Source organism: Odocoileus virginianus, chromosome 15, assembly GCF_023699985.2.
Source record: "Odocoileus virginianus isolate 20LAN1187 ecotype Illinois chromosome 15, Ovbor_1.2, whole genome shotgun sequence".
Classification (NCBI taxonomy): domain Eukaryota; kingdom Metazoa; phylum Chordata; class Mammalia; order Artiodactyla; family Cervidae; genus Odocoileus; species Odocoileus virginianus.
The window spans coordinates 57,956,545-57,977,604 of NC_069688.1; the positions used below are offsets into that span (position 1 = coordinate 57,956,545).

Consider the following 21,060-nt stretch of genomic DNA (forward strand, 5'->3'; position numbering starts at 1 on the left):
TCCTGATCTGCATATAGGTTTCTCAAGAGGCAGGTCAGGGGGTCTGGTATTCCCATCTCTTTCAGAATTTTCCACAGTTTATTGTGATCCACATAGTCAATGGCTTTGGCATAGTCAAAAAAGCAGAAATAGATATTTTTCTGGAACTCTCTTGCTTTTTTGATGATCCAGCGGATATTGGCAATTTGATCTCTGGTTCCTCTGCCTTTTCTAAAACCAGCTTGAACATCTGGAAGTTCTCAGTTCACGTATTGCTGAAGTCTGGCTTGGAGAATTTTGAGCATTCTTTGGCATTGCCTTTCTTTGGGATTGGAATGAAAACTGACCTTTTCCAGTCCTGTGGCCATTGCTGAGTTTTCCAAATTTGCTGCATATTAAGTGCAGCACTTTCATAGCATCATCTTTTAGGATTTGAAACAGCTCAACTGGAATTCCATCACCTCCACTAGCTTTATTCATAGTGATGCTTCCTAAGGTCCACTTGACTTCATATTCCAGGATATCTGGCTCTAGACAAGTGATCACACCATCGTGATTATCTGAGTCATGAAGATCTTTTTTGTATAGTTCTTCTTCTGTTCTGTGTATTCTTGCCACCTTTTCTTAATATCTTCTGCTTCTGTTACATCCATACAATTTCTGTCCTTTATTGTGCCCATCTTTACATGAGAAAAAGGATGACTTACCAAAAAATAGCCACTGGATTTAAGGCCTAGGAAACTTAAACCCAGTTCTTTTGCATAATTTTCTTTTTTTAATATCTAACTAGTTCTGAAACAAAGTCACTCCCTCATTTTTACGAAATGAATAAACTGAGATCCAGACAAGTTAGACAATTTCCTTAACACCTCCCAGTAAGTGTGCTAGATCTTAGAATATATTCTGACTGTCATATATTTAAGGTGCTTCCCTTCACATAACCCCAGTCTATCTTCACAGGAAAACCAGATTAAAGCTGACCTTTGCACTATTTTGAGTTTCAAAGTTTGGACATTTCAAATTTAAAATATGAACAGAGATACAGTTATGCAACACCATGAGGAAATGACCAAAATCTACAAAAGTTCTTCTAAAGACTGCCCTGGTCTTAGTTCTTAAAAAGTCAATATTCAATTTTGACTTCTGGTCATGCTGAGTAACTAATATAAAGACTATCCTACTCTCCATAAGTAAGTAGACAACTGGACAAAATATACAAAGTGCTTTCCAGCAATGGGAACAAGCAGCAAAAGATTGAGTTCTCTGAGAGAAAGAAAACGAATGAGGCCAGCTCTCAGATCATCTCAGCTTTCTGCTGCAAAGCAATCTGTGGCCCACTACACGATAGGGGGACCCGTGCCAAATGCAGCCACGTCACAGAGCTGAGAAGACTGAACTGGCATTCAGGAAGGATCAAGTGGGTGGATTTAGGAGCAAGAACAATGGAAAGGAGGGAAGTATGTAGGAAAAGAGCCCCAGAAATTATTAAGGGCTATGATTAAGTTTTTGACAGAACAGAAAGTCTCACTCAGCAGGAGATTGTTTGAGGCCAGAGTAAGAGACCCACTGGGGAGGAGACAGCCAAGGTGAGGAGAGCCGATTTCACACAGCAGAAGCTGATGGGCAACTGAGGGCCACTGAGAAACAGACACGGCCTAATCCTCAAGATCCTCCCGCTTATTTGGGGTACTGGGGGAGAGAAAACGTAGACATAAGAAAGGGAGTGCATTCCTTGTTGACTTCGAATTAAAAAAAAAAGGGAGAACAGTTACGGAAGTGTCTGTGTGTGTATGTCCTTAGTCGCTCAGCCGCGTTTGACTCTTTGCGACCTCATGGACGGTAGCCCGTCAGGCCCTCCCTGCCCATGGGATTCTCCAGGCAAGAATACTAGAATGGGTCGCTGTGCCCTCCTCCAGGGGATCTTCCCAACACGGATTGAACACACGTCTCCCGCATGGCAGACAGATTCTTACCAGCAGAGCCTCAAGGGAAGCCCATTCCTTTTTGCGGCTGAGTAATATTCCATTGAATATGTGCACCACAACTTCTTTATCCATTCATCTGTTGATGGACATCTAGGTTGCTTCCATGTCCTGGCTATTGTAAATAGTGCTGAAATGAACATTGGGGTAAACATGTATTTTTTGAATTATGATTTTCTCAGGGTATATGCTCAGTAGTAGGATTGCTGGGTCATACGGTAGTTTTATTTCTAGGGGTTTTTTTGTTGTTTTGTTTTGTTTTAAGGAATCTCCATACTGTTCTCTAGAGTGGTTCTGTCAATTTACATTTCCATCAACAGTGCAAGAGTGTTGCCTTTTCTCCACATCCTCACCAGCATTTGTTGATTTTGATGATAGTCATTCTGACCAGTGTGAGGTGATATCTCAATGTAGTTTTGATTTTCATTTCTCTAATAATAAATGATATTGAGCATCTCTTCCTGTGTTTGTTGGCAATCTGTATGTCTTCCTTGGAGAGAGGTCTCTCTAGGTCTTCTGCCCGTTTTTTTTGTTTGTTTGTTTTTGTTTTTGACTAGGTTGCTTGGGACCAGTTGTTTCATTTGCTATTAGTTTTTCCCAATTCTGAGGGTTGTCTTTTCATCTTATTTATAGTTTTCTTTGCTGTGCAAAAACTTATAAGTTTAACTAGGTCCAATTGTTTACTTTTATCTTTATTTCCATTACTCTATGAGGTGGGTAAAAGAAGATCTTGCTGCAATTTATGTCAGAGTGTTCTGTTTTCCTCTAAGAGTTTTATAGTTTCTAGCCTTATATTTAGGTCTTTAATCCATTTTGAGTTTATTTTCATATATGGTGTTAGGAAGTGTTCAAGTTCCATTCTTTTGCATGTAACTGTCCAGTTTTCCCAGCACCATTTGCTGGCAAGACTATCATTTATCTTTTGTACATTTTTGCCTCCTTGTCAAAGAAAAGGTGGAAGTGTTCAAGTTCCATTCTTTTGCATGTAACTGTCCAGTTTTCCCAGCACCATTTGTTGGCAAGACTATCATTTATCTGTTGTACATGTTTGCCTCCTTATCAAAGAGAAGGTGGAAGTGTTCAAGTTCCATTCTTTCGCATATAACTGTCCAGTTTTCCCAGCACCATTTACTGGCTAGACTATCATTTATCCATTGTACATTTTTGCCTCCTTGTCAAAGAGAAGGTGTCCATAGGTATGTAGGTTTATCTCAGGACTTTCTATCTTGTTCCTTTGATCTGTATTTTTGCCTTTGTACCAGTACCATACTGTTTTCATTATCGTAGCTTTGTAACTTTGGAGTATAGTCAAACATCAGGAAGACCGATTCCTCCAACTCCGTTTTTCTTTCTCAAGATTTCTCTGGCTGTTTGGGGTCTTTATGTTTCCATACAAACTGTAAAATCATTTTCTGTAGTTTTGTGAAACATGCCTTTGGTAATGTGATGGGGATTGCATTGAATCTGTAGATTCCCTTGGCTAGTATAGGAATTTTCACAATATTGATTCTTCCAATCCTAGAACATGGTGTATCTCTTCATGTTTTTATCATCTTTGATTTATTTCATGAGTATCTTATAGTTTTCTAAATACAGGTCTTTTGTCTCCTTAGGTACATTTATTCCTAGGTATTTTACTCTTTTTGCTGCAATGGTGAGTGGGGTTGATTCCTTAATTTCTCTTTCAGATTTTTGATTATTATTGTATAAAAATGCAAAAGATTTCTGTGTTTTAATTTTATATCCTAGGAAATTACTAAATCCATTGATTAGCTCTAGTAATTTTAGGGTAACATCTTTATCGTTTTCTATGTATAGCACCATGTCACATGCAATCAGTAAGAGTTTTACTTGTTTTCCAGTCTGGATTCTTTTTATTTCTTTTCCTTCTTTGAGTGCCATGGCTAGCACTTCCAAAACTATATAAAATAATAATGGCAAGAGTGGGCACCTTTGTCTTTTTTCTGATCATAAAGGAAATGCCCTCATTTTTTCACAATTGAAAATAATGTCTGCTGTGTGTTTGTTGTATATGGCCTTTATTATGTTGAAGTAGGTTCCTTCTATGCCAGTTTTCTGAAGAACTTTTACTATAAATGGGTGTTGAATATTGTTGAAAGCTTTCTTTGTATCTGAGATGTCATATGGTTTTTATCTTTCAATTTGTTACTATGGTGTATCACATTGATTTATTTACATAAATTGAAGAATCTTTGCATCCTTGGGATAAACCCCACTTAATCACACTATATGTTTCATGTGTTGTTGCTAATATTACTGTGAGGATTTTTGCATATATTTTCATAAGTGATATTCACCTGTAATTATTTTGTGTGTGATATCTGTCTGGTTTTGGTATCAGGGTGATGGTGGCCTCACAGAATGAGTTTGGAAGTTTCCTCCCTCTGCAATTTTCTGAAAGAGTTTGAGCAGGATAGGTGTTAGCTCTTCTCTAGAAGTTTGCTACTTTTTGCCTTTTAAGCCATTTGGTCCTAGGCTGTTGTTTGCTGGAAGATTTTTTTATCACAGTTTCAATTTCAGTGCTTGTGATTGGTCTGTTCCTATTTTCTTTTTCTTCCTGTTTCAGTCTTAGAAGGTTGCACTTTTCTAAGAATTTGCCCATTTTTTCCAGGTTGTTCATTTTATTGACATATAATTGCTCATAATACTCTCTTTTGATCCTTTCTATTTTTGTGTTGTCTGTTATAACTTCTTCATTTCTAATTTTCTTGTTTTGAATTTTCTCAACCCTTTTTTTCTTGATGAATCTGGCTAATGGTTTGTCAAGTTCATTTATCTTCTCAAAGCAGCAGCTTCTGTTTTTTATTAATATTCAGCATTGTTTCCTTCATTTTTAGCAAACAGAATCCAACAACATATTAAAAAAATCATACATCATGACCAAGTGGGCTTTATCCCAGGAATGCAAGGATTCTTTAATATCCGCAAATTAATCAATGTAATACACCACATTAACAAATTGAAAGATAAAAACCATATGATTATCTCAATAGATGCAGAAAAAGCCTTTGACAAAATTCAACATCCATTTATGATTAAAATTCTCCAGAAAGCAGGAATAGAAGGAACATACCTCAACATAATAAAAGCTATATATGACAAACCCTCAGCAAGCATCACCCTCAATGGTGAAAAATTGAAAGCATTTCCCCTGAAATCAGGAACAAGACAAGAGTGCCCACTCTCACCACTACTATTCAACATAGTTTTGGAAGTTTTGGCCACAGCAATCAGGGCAGAAAAAGAAGTAAAAGGAATCCAGATAGGAAAAGAAGAAGTGAAACTCTCTCTGTTTGCAGATGACATGATCCTCTACATAGAAAATCCTAAAGACTCTACCAGAAAATTACTAGAGCTAATCAATGAATACAGTAAAGTTTCAGGATATAAAATTAACACACAGAAATCTCTTGCATTCCTATACACTAACAATGAGAAAACAGAAAGAGAAATTAAGGAAACAATACCATTCACCATTGCAACAAAAAGAATAAAATACTTAGGAGTATATCTACCTAAAGAAACAAAAGACCTATACATAGAAAACTATAAAATACTGATGAAAGAAATCAAAGAGGACACAAACAGATGGAGAAATATACCGTGTTCATGGATTGGAAGAATCAATATTGTCAAAATGGCTATACTACCCAAAGCAATCTATAGATTCAATGCAATCCCTATCAAACTACCAACGGTATTTTTCACAGAACTAGAACAAATAATTTCACAATTTGTATGGAAATACAAAAAACCTCGAATAGCCAAAGTAATCCTGAGAAAGAAGAATGGAACTGGAGGAATCAATCTGCCTGACTTCAGACTCTACTACAAAGCCACAGTCATCAAGACAGTATGGTACTGGCACAAAGACAGAAATATAGATCAATGGAACAGAATAGAAAGCCCAGAGATAAATCCATGAACCTATGGTCACCTTATCTTCGACAAAGGAGGCAAGGATATACAATGGAAAAAAGACAACCTCTTTAACAAGTGGTGCTGGGAAAACTGGTCAACCACCTGTAAAAGAATGAAACTAGAACACTTTCTAACACCATACACAATAATAAACTCAAAATGGATTAAAGATCTAAATTTAAGACCAGAAACTCTAAAACTCCTAGAGGAGAACATAGGCAAAACACTCTCCGACATAAATCACAGCAGGATCCTCTGTGACCCAGATCCCAGAATTTTAGAAATAAAAGCAAAAATAAACAAATGGGACCTAATGAAACTTAAAAGCTTTTGCACAACAAAGGAAACTATAAGAAAGGTGAAAAGACAGCCCTCAGATTGGGAGAAAATAATAGCAAATGAAGCAACAGACAAAGGATTAATCTCAAAAATATACAAGCAACTCCTCCAGCTCAACTCCAGAAAAATAAACGACCCAATCAAAATATGGACCAAAGAACTAAACAGACATTTCTCCAAGGAAGACATACAGATGGCTAACAAACACATGAAAAGATGCTCAACATCACTCATTATCAGAGAAATGCAAATCAAAACCACAATGAGGTACCATTATACACCAGTCAGGATGGCTGCTATCCAAAAGTCTACAAGCAATAAATGCTGGAGAGGGTGTGGTGAAAAGGGAACCCTCTTACACTGTTGGTGGGAATGCAAATTAGTACAGCCACTATGGAAAACAGTGTGGAGATTTCTTAAAAAGCTGGAAATAGAACTGCCATATGACCCAGCAATCCCACTTCTGGGCATACACACTGAGGAAACCAGATCCAAAAGAGACACGTGCACCCCAATGTTCATCGCAGCACTGTTTATAATAGCCAGGACATGGAAGCAACCTAGATGCCCATCAGCAGACAAATGGATGAGGAAGCTGTGGTACATATACACCATGGAATATTACTCAGCCATTAAAAAGAATTCATTTGAATCAGTTCTAATGAGATGGATGAAACTGGAGCCCATTATACAGAGCAAAGTAAGCCAGAAAGATAAAGACCATTACAGTATACTAACACATATATATGGACTTTAGAAAGATGGTAATGATAACCCTATATGCAAAACAGAAAAAAGAGACTCAGATGTATAGAACAGACTTGTGGACTCTGGGAGAAGGCGAGGGTGGGATGTTTCAAGAGAACAGCATTGAAACATGTATATTATCTAGGGTGAAACAGATCGCCAGCCCAGGTTGGGTGCATGAGACAAGTGCTCGGGCCTGGTGCACTGGGAAGACCCAGAGGGATCGGGTGGAGAGGGAGGTGGGAGGGGGGACCGGGATGGGGAATACATGTAAATCCGTGGCTAATTCATTTCAATGTATGACAAAAACTACTGCAATGATGTAAAGTAATTAGCCTCCAACTAATAAAAATAAATGGAAAAAAATAAATAAATAAATAAAATTTACTTCTGCTCTGATCTTCATCTGAGCAGAAGTAAATGAAAAGACGGTAAAGAATCTGCCTGCAGTGCAGGAGTCCCAGGTTCAATCCCTGGTTTGGGAAAATACCCCAGAGAAGGGAATGGCAACCCACTTTGGTATTCTTGCCTGGATAATTTCATGGACAGAGGAGTCTGGAGAGGTATAGTCCATGGCATCACAAAGAGTCGGACGCTGACTCACAAAGAGTCAATCACATGACCGAGTGATTAAAACACGGTACAGTGATCTTCATAATTTCTTTCCTTCTACTACCTTTGGTTTTTTTTCCTTCTTCTTTCTTTTTCTAGTTGCCTTAGGTGTAAGGTTAGGTTGTTTACTTGATATTTTTCTCATTTCCTGATTTACGCTTGTATTCCATAAATTTCCCCGTTAACACTGCTCATACTGCCTCCCATATGTTTTGAGTTGTTGTGATTTTGTTGTTTGTTTTGGATTTCCTCTTGGATTTCTTCAGTGACCTCTTGGTTATTTAGAGACATATTGCTTAGCCTCCAAGTGGTTTTTGTTTTTCAGTCTTATCCTGTAATTGACATGTAATCTTATATCATTGTGGTAAGAAAAAAATGCTTGACGTAATTTAAATTTTCTTAAATTTATGAAGGGTTGATTTGTGACCCAAGATTTGATCTATCCTGGAGAATGTTTCCTGTGCACTTGAGAAAAAAAGTGAATTCTACTACTTTTGCATGGAATGTCCTTTAGATACCAGTTAGGTCCTTCTGGTCCAAAGTATCATGTAAGGCTTGTGTTTCCTTATTCAATATTCTGTCTGGGTGATCTGTCCATTGGCATGAGTGATGTGTTAAAGTCCCCCACTATTTTTGTGTTACTGTTGATTTCCCCTTTTATGTCCATTAGCATTTGCCTTATGCATTGGAGTGCTCCTATGTTGGGTGCATATATATTTATAATTATTATATCATCTTCTTGGATTTATCCCTTGATCAATCCAAGATCCTTCATTGTCTGTTGTTAAAGTCTTTATTTTTTTTTAAACTTCCATCTGTATCGAAAATCTTTTCCAGCCTCTCACTTTCATTCTGTTTGTGTCCCTATGTGGGAAGTGGGTCACTAATAGACAACATAGGTAGGGGGTCTTGCTTTTGTATCCATTCAGCTAGTCTGTGTCTTTTGATTTGAGCACTTAATCCATTTACATTTAAGGTAATTATTGACATGTATGATCCTATTGCCATTTATTTTTTGTTTCGGGTTTGTTTTTGTAGACCTTTTCTTTTGTGTTTCCTGTCTAGAGAAGTTCCTTTAGCATTTGTTGTAAGTAAAGCTGGTTTGGTGTTGCTGTGTTCTCTTACCTTTTGTTGTCTGTAAAGCCTTTGATTTCTCTGTTGAATATGAATGAGCTTTTTGCTGTGTAGAGTAATCTTGGTCTCATATTTTCCCTTTTATCACTGCATATATATTCTGCCACTCCCTTCCAGCCGGCAGAGTTACTGCTGAAAGGTCAGCTGTTAATCTTAAGGGGATTCCCATGTATGTTATTTGTCACTTTTCCCTTGCTTCTTGTAGTATTTTTTCTCTGTGTTTAATTTCTGCTAGTTTGGTTAACATGTGTCTTGACATGTTTCTTTGTGTTTATCCTATGTAGGGCTCTGTATTTCCTGGACTTGGGTGACTATCTCCTTTCTAATGTTAGAGGAAGTTTTGACTATACTCTCCTTCAGGATTTTCTCATACACTTTCTTTTTCTCTTGTTTTTCTGGAATCCTTATAATCTGAATGCTGATGTGCTTAATATTGTCCCAAATATCTCTGAGACTGGGCTCTTCTCTTTTCATTCTTTTCGTTCATACTGCTCTGCTTCAGTTATTTGCTCTGCTCTGCGTCTACCATGCTATCTTCCAGTTCATTTAAACATTCTTCTGCCTCAGTTATTATGCTATTGGTTCCCTTTAGTGTATTTTTTATTTCTCTTATTGCACTGTTCATTGCGAATAGTCTGTTCTTTATTTCTCCCATGTCCTTGTTAAACACTTCATGTATCTTCTCAATCCATGCCTCCATTCTATTTATCTATGCCTCCATTTTATTGCCAAGTTGGTTCATCTTTACTATCATTCTTCTGAATTCTTTTTCTAGTAGACACCCTATTTCATTTTCATTTGTTTGGTGTTGTGGGTGTTTACCATGTTCCTTCATCTGATGCATGTTTCTCTGTTTTGTTTTACTTCTTTTCCGTTTCATTTATTGTGTTTGCGGCCTCTCTCCTGACGGCTGTAAGGCCACAGTTCCTCTTAATTTTGAAGTCTGCCCCAGTGGGTGGGTTTTGACCAGCCCCTTGCGAGGGTCTCCTGGTAAGAGGACAGACGCCTGTGTTCTGGTGAGTGGAGCTGGATCTTGTTCCTCTGAAAGGCACTGTCACATCCAATGGTGTGTTTGGGTGTTTATGAGCTTGGTATGGCTTTGGGCAGCCTGCCTACTAATGGGTAGGTTTGTGTTACTATTTTGCTAATTGCTTGGTATGAGGCATCCAGTACTGGAGTTTGCCTGCCTTTAGGTGGGGCCAGGTGTTAGCATTGAGATGGAGGCCTTTGGGAGAGCTCTTGCCAATTAATATTTCAGAGTCAGGAGATCTCTGGTGATCCAACATCCTGAACTTGGACCTTCTACCTTGGAGGTTCAGAATCAACCCCTGGCTGGAGCAACAAGACTCCACAAGCCACACAGCACAGGAGAGAAAAGGAAATAAATAGAAAACAAACAAACATGCAAACAAAAAATGAACAGACAAATCCCCAAGACAAATGATAAAAGTAACACTGAACAGATAAGAACATACACTGAGACTCACACACTCATACTCAAAAAAAGAAAATAAGACAAAAAACTAAAATAAAATTTAAAAAATGGAACCACAAAGGAAGAGAGCAACCAAAGCAAGAAGCAAACTCATAAATGAAAACACACAATAAACTAGTCTGGAAAAATTCAGAACCAAAAGCGTGAAAAAAGTACAACAGAACAAAATACTAGTGTAGAAATAGGAAAAAATAAAATAAACTTATTTAAAAATAAAAGCTTTAAAAAAGGAAAAATTAAGTAAAAAATATGTATTAAAGTAATAATAAAAAAAAGAACAACAGAACAAAATGAAAAAAGAGAGAGAGAGGTGGTAAGACTATTTTCCTGTGGCCTCAGTTCTCAGTTTTCCTGCCACACAGTGAGTTCCAGCTAATGTGCCTCATCAAAAAGACCTCCAATATTTCTAGGAAGGTCTCCAGACCTGCTGTGGGCATTGTGGGGTCAGCTCAGACTCAAACCTGTCCACACTCCAACTTGTACTTGCTTCCAAAGTCCACAACTGCCCCCAAGCTCCACACCTTCAAGCCAACTGTGGGGATTTAATCTGCTGCTCCTGCGGCTGCAGGAGGCAGTTCTCCTCCTCTTGGTCACACAGCCTCTGCGGCTCACGTTGGTTTTGCCCTGTCTCTGCAGGCTACGCTCTGGTGTCTGTTTCCCACCCAGACAAGGTGGGGCAGAAGCAGAGGCGTATGGGACCTCACTTACTCAGCTGGGCTGCGAGGAGGGAGGGATAAGGCAGGCACAAGCGGAATGTGTGGGGCGGGCCTGGGGCGGTAAAGGCCTTCGGAATGCTGCTGCAGCCTGAGGCAGGTCATGCACTCTCCCAGAGGAACTGGCCCTGAGTCGTGGGAAATCTCAGCAACACCAAGGTGCAGAAGCTCCAGGAAGCTGTGGGCCATGACTTGGGCCTGCTCGCAGCTTCCTGCACCTGTGACCCCTGGGGTTGGGCCTGCGGCGCTACTCATCCCTGCCTCCGGCACCCCCACTGGCCCGGACGGCAGCTGGCCTCTGAGACTGCAGACCAGAGCCGTGACTAGTTCTGCCTCCGGCATTCAAGCCAGCCTTTCCGGTGGCGGGCCAATGTGTCCACCTCTGAGGCTGCAGACCGTGACTAGTCCTGGCTCTGGCACTCACGTTAGCCTTTGTGGCAGCCAGCCCAAATCCCTCTGGGGTTGCAGACCGCAGCTGCGGCCAGCCCCACCGCGGGCGCTCACCAAGGCGGTGTCCTAGCATCTGTAAGCATGCCGAGGTGGAGGCAACGGCCTGTCACCCCTCTGGCAGCCCCAGGCTTTTCCCTCAGCTGTGTCGTACGCGCCCCCTCAGAGTGTCTCCACGGCAGTCAGCCCCAGTCCTGTCCTGGGCTCAGACCCCTGAAGCCTGCGCCTCAGCACCCAGACCCCAGCCACGGTGGGCGGCCGTGCCGTCGAGCGGCTCAGGCTGGGAAACGTCGGTGGGTGCCAATTTCTGTGCTGAACCCTCTCTGTTTGCCTCGCACACACCTGTCGCTGTGCTTTCCTCTGAGCTTCCAAAGCTCGACCTGTCCCTGTCTGGGAGGTAGTTTCCCAATAATTCAGGCCAGGAATGGTTTCAGGTCAGACTGGACCCATCCATGATATGAAAGCCCATATCCTGCCAACTTCAGGGCATTTGCTCATGGAGGGGGCTTTTCTCCTTCTTTCTAGAAGCCTGGGAGTTGACTTCCCAGCATGGACTACACCCGCTACATCTCAAATACATATTCTGAGATAATATTGGGATAATCAAAAGTCAGAGTTCAAAAATAATTAGCAGTTAACTGAAACTGTAAAAACTCATGTGCCACGTGAATACCTACTCTACTTTGCTTACACTCTCCTGATACACACACAGCTAGAGACTTCATGAAATCTCCTGAAAAGAAATCTACTGTAGTGGGAGGCATAAAGTCTATGTCCTTTGGGGAGAATGGGTGAGACGAGTACTGAGATAAGCAGGGTCACGACCTCATAGCTGAGAAAGAGTCCGTGAAAACACTGTTCCTAAAGAGAAGGGAAAGAATCAGTCCAAACACAAGCTCACAAATACCTCAACAAGCATGGAGACTCCAGAATAGTCAGAAAAAGTCAATCCACTGCAATCCAGGATTAAAGAACACTTTGGATTCAAGCAGGGCTGGGTAGCTTCTTCTGTAAGAAGAATAGAGTTGAATCAGAGAAAATTCTTAGACATTTTCACTACTGGTTTTGTTGAACATTGGGAAGATCAACAGTGGCCTAATGTTTAACGAAACCAATTCCAAACACTTTTAATTTTACATTTTCAGTTGGCTACTAATTATTTTTGAACTTTGATTTTTTATTATTCCAATATTATCTCAGGTAATTTTTACATAACTTGAGCGCCAAGGATAATATTGGTAAATAGCATATGATTAAAAATGAAAGGAAATGGAAATTTACAATAAGATGTCCCTCTGGAGAAACCAGGGAAGGCTTCATGCAAAAGTAGCCTTGAAGACATATTTAATTCTAAAAGTAGAAGCAATACAGAGTTGTTAGCCTTCCAATCATATGAACAACTTCAATGAAACACTGATGCCAGTTTGAGATCTCAAAATTTTCCTGTCCCACTCAATCAATATTTACTGGGGGGAATATGCTGGTGGTCCAGTGGCTAGGAAACCATGCTCCCAATGCAGGGGCCCAGGTTTGATCTCGGGCCAGGGAGCTAGTCCCACATGCTGCAACTAAGGGTTCACATGCTGCAACCAAAAGTTCACATGCCACAACTAAAGATCCCATGTGCTGCAACTAAGACCCAGTGCAGCCAAATAAATTTAAAAAATATATTTTTAAGAATTTACTGGGGACCTCCCGCATGCCAGCTACTCTAGCAGTGCCTTCTGTTCCCCTTTTCCTCCCATGAGGGAGCTCTGAGGGCAAGTACAGATCCAGGCTATGCTACCATTGGCTCCACATGGTAAATTAGAACTTCAAGCAAAATGAAAAGTGACCACAACTTAGCTCATCCACTGACCACTCAGTAGTAATCACTATCATTCACTATTTGCCTAAAGATAGAACCCGGCCCCACTACAGAAGGGCTCTTATTTTTAGCCTCAGATATGATATGTCATTGCTATTATCAGAGGTTGGAGAGTGGGTTTAAGATCACAGGAAAAATAAAAATATGAATCCTAGGCAAGGACAAACAGCGGGCTGTTGATTGGTATTTATTCCTTTTATCTCCTAGTCTCACAAACAGACACACACAAACACACATACACAGGTTGGCACTACACTAATTAGTTTAGAGATACTTTTATTCCATTTTATTTAGAGTTACAGAAGAAGAATTACTAGAGAAATATTAAAAGATTTGCTGAGACATTTGACTCATTATTTGTTTGTGATATGTACTTCCTTGCAAATTTTTTATGATTCATAAACATGTTTTATCCAATTTGGAAACATTTTGTTGAATTTTCAGAGTATAAGAATCTTTAACAATTAAATATCCGATAAGCTTTCCTACAAAAGTTCAATAATCCACATAGCATACATGCATAAAATATATATAATGGATTAGATATATCCTTATAAAGTTAGATATAAAAAGTTTTAGTAAGACTGATCATTTGTTAATGTACCATGGAGTTCAAAATTTGAAGGGTTTCTATGCAATACTTCTGAATATATCTGTTTTAGAAAATAAAACGTATATGATTTTTTAGAAGACAACTCAGTCCAGCTATTTTGACATCTTTTCAGCATGTCAACTGTGTACAAATCTTTCCAAGCTCCACATTGAATGACAGCATGGTGGTAGCTTGAAAATATTTACACCACGGAAATTGGCAAGTGCAACAAATCACACTTCTCCACCACCCTAGGCCATACTCTCCACTCCAGGAGTTTTTTGGATTTACCAACATATCATTACGTAAAGCTAGTTACTCTTACTAAACACAAGGAAAATAGTCAGTCATTTTTTAAAAAATTCAATAGCTTGGATTAAATAAATGACTTAAACCTCTGACATATTTAGCAATAGATCTTAAAATGACAGTGAAGATACAATTTGATAACAAAATTAATGAAGTATTTTTTCCATCTCCTTATAATCTTTTATAGTAACTACATACAAAAAAAGCTAAATCTAAAATTCTTAGTTCAAAAATTTATGTAGAAAAAGTTATCATTAATATCTAATCCACCCAAATTAAATTATGAATTCTTTGAAATCTTTAAGCCTTATTCTTCATTTATGAGAAAACATAATTGTCAATGGTAAAACTGAATATAATTCAATATATGTACTTAATATAATCCAGAAAAAATTAACAACTATTTTATTTATAATTGCTTTTCATGAAGGAGGTACATAAATTATTATCTGCAACAAAATTTATGACATGCATTCTATCATCCCGTATTCTTTAACAAGCCAAACATGGCTAATCAATCATGGTACTTTTTCCCAGTCAGTTCAAAGAATACCCTAGAATTTCTATCAATTCAGTGTTTCAGAAAGTCACTACTAGTTCATAAGCAATTTTACTTGTCAATCTGAACTTAATAATCCAGTGAAAAAACTATGCATATTCTTTAGAGAGATTGATCACTAATCTAAATGACTAGGAAATGGTGGTAAAAGGATACAGAAAATTATTTAAGAAAGAAGGTGTTTTTTTTCTTTTCTATCCTATTTAATTTCACTTATAAATTATACTTGCCATTCTTTATATTTTCTTGTAATTATTTCATAATTTAAGTGATGACAGATTGCTAACTAAAAATGTTTGGGTTTAATCAATAGTGAAACAAAAATTTTTCTTTTGTTTCAGAATGTGCTTGCTTTGTCCTTCATTTTTACATCTGAGGTTCCTCTTTTGTGTTCTTTTAATCAAAATGTATGCACATTTTCAGACTGTCCAAAAGAAATAAAACAAAAGAATTGTGCCATGTAGTTGTGGATAATAATTTAAGTAAGCTTTTTTTTTAAGAGAAGCAGTTCATTTTTTTTTTTTTTGTAAATAAAAAAGACATTGTTAATGGCAAAGCTACCAATTCCCTCAAATGAAAATTTAAATACAATGGGCATTTCTGAAATTTTTCCAAAAATAAGTGAAGTTTTCTTTTATATAGTATCCTCTCAGTTCTGTCATTGTGCTGATTTTATGACTATTAATATATACTTATGGTCTAAGCTTCTAAGTAAATCAATCAGTGCAATAAAATTCATATTGTTGTAGAAAACTGAATGAACAGCTAATAGGCGTTAAGCAAAATGAGGTAAGCTTGGAGCATGTGCAAAGGAGATAACTAATATATACTCATGGGGGATGTGGTAAATGATGGGCTTTATCTACAAAAATCAAAGAAAACTAAAGAAAGAAATTAACCATCAGGTGTGGGTGGGTGATTAACTCCAGACTGTGCAAGTCAGTTCTCTCCTGTGGAATATTCATTAACTTGTTTAATTAAAAAGTATTCATAGATGCGTAATTTAGGGGTGCTTTTTTATACTTCAAAGGGTTTCTGGCAGTTTGTGAATCACTCATAATTTTTTAAAAGAAGGCATTTTCTGTTGATATCAAGTAATTATTGAGAAACAGATTTATATCTCTAACATCTCAAGAAAATAAGGAATCAGAAATATTTAGGACAAACCAAAACACTATCTTTGGAAAACATGTATGCACATGATTGTGTAAATTATCTGTTTTATTCATTCATTCAAACAATTGGTTAATATAGATGTGGTGTGTGCTTACTCTAAGCACTGTCCTAAGAAATACAAGTAGAATGACGGACAAGCGAGATAATGGTCTCTACTCTCAGTAGACTCACAAGTAAGCTGAGAAACCAGTCAGTTGAACTAGTAATCTAAAGTGTTACCAAGGCTGAAAGTTACGCAGAAAGCACTCATGAGGTACAGGATAGACCTGGTATTGTAGACAGAAAAATGACCCCCAGCGATGTCCATAGCTTAATCCTAGAACCTGTGGGATATGTTGCCTTACATGGTCAAAGGAATAGTGCAGACTTGATTAAATTAAGAATCCTGAATGAGGTTATCCTGAATTACCCTGTGTGGGGGGAAGTCCAATGTTACTCGGGTTCTTATCACAGGAAAGCAGGAGGGGAAGAGGCAAAGAAGGAGAAGTGGTGATGCAAGAAGAGGTCAGAGAGAAGTTTGAAGATGTCAACACTGCTGGTTTGAAGATAGAGGAAAGGATATGACCTGAGGGATGTGGATGGCCTCTAGAAGCTGAAAAGGGTAAGGAAGTAAGAGGATTCTCCCCTGTAGCCTCCAAAGTACAGGATGAGGATGGGGGCAGTTGTGGCAGGGGAACTAATTTAGGCTTCAGGACCTGTGATGACAGAAGTCATGCCTGCTTTCTCATCCTTGAACATATAGCACCCACCACTGTGCCTAGGACTTAGTAAATGCTCACTAAATACAAGAAAGATTTGCTAAGTGAACAAGGACATTTATTAACACAGGAATGAAAGGAAGAATGGGACAAGGAAGCTGAGACTTGGAGGATAATTTGAAGGGAAGCAGGTAAGAAGGTGGTGGAGGTGAACCTGAAAAATCACGATGCTGAGAAAGATGTTGACAGAGTGCCTCTTGGTAACGGCACAATGTGACTGAAGCGCTTTGGAACACAATTTACTGAACATGGTAATGGGAAATTTCTTTGCATTTGAGTGATTTTTGTTTTCATTCAGAAAAATATGATGACTTTCATCTTATTATTTACATGGTTTGTAAGTTTATTTAGTTTATTCAATCAATTCTTTCTCTTCTGTAAAGATTGTTTACAGGAGTGGGTATTATTTATTCTCTTTCTTCTTTCCTACTCCCTCACCCAGCTAATATTTCCCTTTGCTTTAGTTACTTCCAGATTTATTCAATGGTCCCCCAAACCCAAAAATATCTCCTGGAAGGTTTTCCAGTATCATAAATTCACCATCTTCTAAAATAAACTTCCCTTTCCTTTTAGCTACCCTCCTGGATTTCATATTATCCCAGTTTGAGAGTTTCAGAGTTTTGAATCATCATTTGTATTGCCCTCCTCCTTCCCTCAATGCCCAATCAGTGCTAGTTATGTTAATTACATACTGAAATTTCTTTTAAGTCCATATTCGTCTCCATTTTCACAAGCTTACAATCAAAGCAGAGAAGAGTGCCACTCTCTGTCACCTCCTTTCCTCTGGATTAGCACCAGCCCACCCTTCTTGGTTGTGTTTCTGCAGACTGCATCTGGCTCCGAACTCTCGAATCTCAGCTTTAAGCACCCTTTGCTATACACACTGGCCTTCAAAGGGGCCTTGAGGTCCTCCTCTGTCCCTAACCAACTGCATGATCCTAAGCAAGTTAGTTATTTAAGCCCTCAATTTTTTTTAAGTGAAAGTAAGTTTATTTAGAGAGATACACATTCAATATGCAGCATACAGACCACCTCAGAAGGCAAAAGTGGGCCTCAACTTCATCAATAAAACTAAGAGTATCCTATTACCTATTTGAAAACGACAATTACCAGTTATCTATTTCATCTATTTAGAAGAATATGCTTTGAAACCTTGGAAGTGCTATACAAATATTAGCAGTGTTAATTTTCATTCACTGACCAAGTATTCATTGGACAACAAAGGATAATGCAATCAACATTAAAATGCATCTCTTCCCTTAAAAATCTAATTAGGAGGAAAATGTGCATGAATAAAACAATTTTGTAACTATATAAAGTGATATGTGATTGAGTGAGGCATGTGGTAATTTCTCCAAGTTACTACAATTTCCATTTTACTGCTTCGGAACTGAATTCTAAGTGGCACTTCATTGTTGTGTTTTTGCCTCTATGGATCTGGTTGACTTCTTTTTCTACCTAATGAGTTTGCCAAAGAATATGTCCCTTTGACTTACTTTTCTTCTCTATTAAACCTTGAGGAAAGTATAATATTTGGATTGGCAAACAAGTAGATGGTTCTAGAAGGGAGAATATGAATAAAGAATTAGATACAGGTGCACCGGGACAGTCCAGAGGCATGGGATGGGGAGGGAGGTGGGAGGGGACTTCAGGATGGGGGACACATGTACACCTGTGGCTGATTCACATCAATGTATGGCAAAAACCACCACAATATTGTAAAGTAATTAGCCTCCAATTGAAATAAATTTTTTTTAAAAAGAATTAGATCCAGGAATGATTAAATTGGATGTAGGAGCCATGAAAACTGATTCATCTGACTGGCATAGAGAACCTGTGCAATGTGTAGTAAAAGGGAAATCAGTTTGAGAAGATACGGAAGGGTTTTAGGTGTCAAGCTGAGGACTGCGCACTTGATCTTCTGAAGGGATCTCTAATGCATAAGAAGTCTTTGGCATTTTTTTAAAAATTATTTAAGATTAAGTGTCATCATAGTAAAGCTAGGATGGCAACTGCATCTCAGTGTGTGTCAGTTCAGTTCAGTTCATTTCAGTTGCTCAGCCACATCAGGCTCTTTGTGACCCCATAGACTGCAGCATGCCAGGCTTCCCCGTCCATCACCAACTCCCAGTCAACACTAGCCATTTGTAACAGCTTATTAGAGCTCCCTGTTCAGAAGAGCCTCAGGTTACTTTGGCTCACAGGATGAAGTGCCTTGATCGATTAATTTTATCTTCTGTAATCACAGGAAACTGGGTGTTCTCTATTCATGGAGTAAGACCAAGACTGTCTCAAAGCAGAAAAAAAAAAATAGGAAAGTCAAACTGATTCATCTTTCAGTCATCACTCATTACCTGAATATGGTTAAGGACAGAATCAGAGTAACAGAAGTGAAAATGTAAACACAACAAAACCTAGAGTTACAGGTTTTACTATTTAAACTTTGAGAGGAAGTCAAAAACATGAGCAGTAAAGAAACCTGAGCATTTAAAGCACAGGGAAGGGACAGCCGAATGCTGCTCCTGACTGAGAGAGGGGGGGGACTCAGGATACTCTGGAGTGCCAGAAGGGAGGAGGATGCCAGGAAAACACTCTGGGCAGCCAGTCCTGACTGTATATACGGGTAACTGGGCACCAAAGGTTTCCCACGGACATAGCAAGGGTGCCCATGTCGATCAGCTACTGCTCTCTGCAAAATGGGCCTGATCTAGGGATGCAGAGGTGACAATGCCCTTGTAAACTTGTCAGACCAGCAGAAGAGAAAGACTTGCAAGAAACAACCATTAAATAAGTACAATACCCAGGTGAGATGCATGAGACAAGTGCTCAGGGCTGGTGCACTGGGAAGACCCAGAGGGATGGGATGGGGAGGGAGGCGGGAGCGGGGATCGGGATGGGGAGCACATGTAAATCCGTGGCTGATTCATGTCAATGTATGGCAAAAACCATACAATATTGTAAAGTAATTAGCTCCAACTAATAAAAGTAAATGGAAAAAAAAAGTACAATACCAGTATTATATAAGCATCCTTTCAGAGCACAAAGTAGAAGAAAGCAAATTTGTCATGAAAAGAAAGCGAAGTTGCTCAGTTGTGTCCGACTCTTTGTGCCCCGTGGGCTGTAGCCCACTAGGCTCCTCAGTCCACAGAATTTTCCAGGCAAGAATACTGGAGTGGGTTGCCATTTCCTTCTCCAGGGGATCTTCCTGACCCGGGGATCAAACCCAGGTCTCCCACATTTCAGGCAGACGCTTTACCCTCTGAGCCACCAGGGGAGCCCAAATTTGTCAGGAGAAATCAGAAAAGACCAGAGAAGCTAACATCTGAACTGCTACCCTGCTGATGTGGGCCGTGCAATTAATTTGTATATTTATATGATATTTATTTTACTCTATTCTATATTTTATATATTTATTTAGAGTACCTTAAAGTAATATGATAGATATTATAATGTATATTTATATATAAACATTCCACATGTTCTTTTATCCACTGTACTGCTAAAAAAGTGTTAGTTTTCCTTCATTTGGGAGGATTATAAACAGAGTTACTATGAACAACCTTGTATATGTTTCCAGGTGCAGATATTAAGAGGCTCCCTTTTTTATTGTCTTTAGAAGGGCTAAAATCAGTATGTCAGCTTTTCCTGCCTTTTTTTTTTAAGTTTATATAATAGAATTTATGTTTTCCTTTGCCTTTTCACTTTGGTCCAATTACGTTTATAAGACATGTAGTTTTCATTATTGTATATGTATACCATATAATAAATATATCAACTAAAAATTCAAATGTATAAATATTCCATACTTATACATACCAGCTAATTTTTTTTTTTTTTTAAATACGAACTGTTTCCAGCTTTGGATAGTTAAAAACAATACTGTTCGAACATTCTTGTTTATGTAACTTGTTAGAATGTAAACTGGATGTGGAATTGCTGGTTTGTGTATCTTGTGTATCTTCAGTTTTATATAATATTACCAAACTGTTTTCCAAGGTAGTTGTTACAGTTTACACTCCCACTAGCATTGCAAGAGACTTTTTGCTGCTCTGCATCCTCACCAATACTTGGTATTGTCAGACTTTAAAAACTATCAATCATATATATTGTGTTATTTATTGTGAAGTTAATCTAGATTTCCCCAAGTATTATGAATAGCATCAGTGAGTCTAAGTAAGCATATCTGCATATGCTTATTAGTAAATTTGAAAATGTCTTTTTGTGGAATGCCTGTTCATGTCTCTTGCGCATTTTTCTAATGGGTCATCTGCCATTTTTACTCCTTCATATGTTGGGGAGTACAATTCTTTCTCCATTTTATAAATTACGTCTATTTTCTTTTACCCTAGCTTATCTTTTCAGGCTTCATATGATGTCATTTGGTAAACAAAACTCTTTATAATCTAGTG

At 38.4% G+C, this 21,060-nt stretch overlaps 1 protein-coding gene across 1 annotated transcript in view; it reads right to left on the minus strand.

The window, feature by feature from the left end:
- Positions 1 to 21,060, minus strand: part of SLC26A7 (solute carrier family 26 member 7) — a 135,149-nt gene that overhangs the window by 7,793 nt on the left and 106,296 nt on the right. Inside the window, exon 15 of the mRNA XM_020870031.2 lies at positions 12,298 to 12,398. Within this exon, the coding sequence (XP_020725690.2) occupies positions 12,298 to 12,398 (101 nt within the window). The remainder of the gene's footprint in view (positions 1 to 12,297; positions 12,399 to 21,060) is intronic.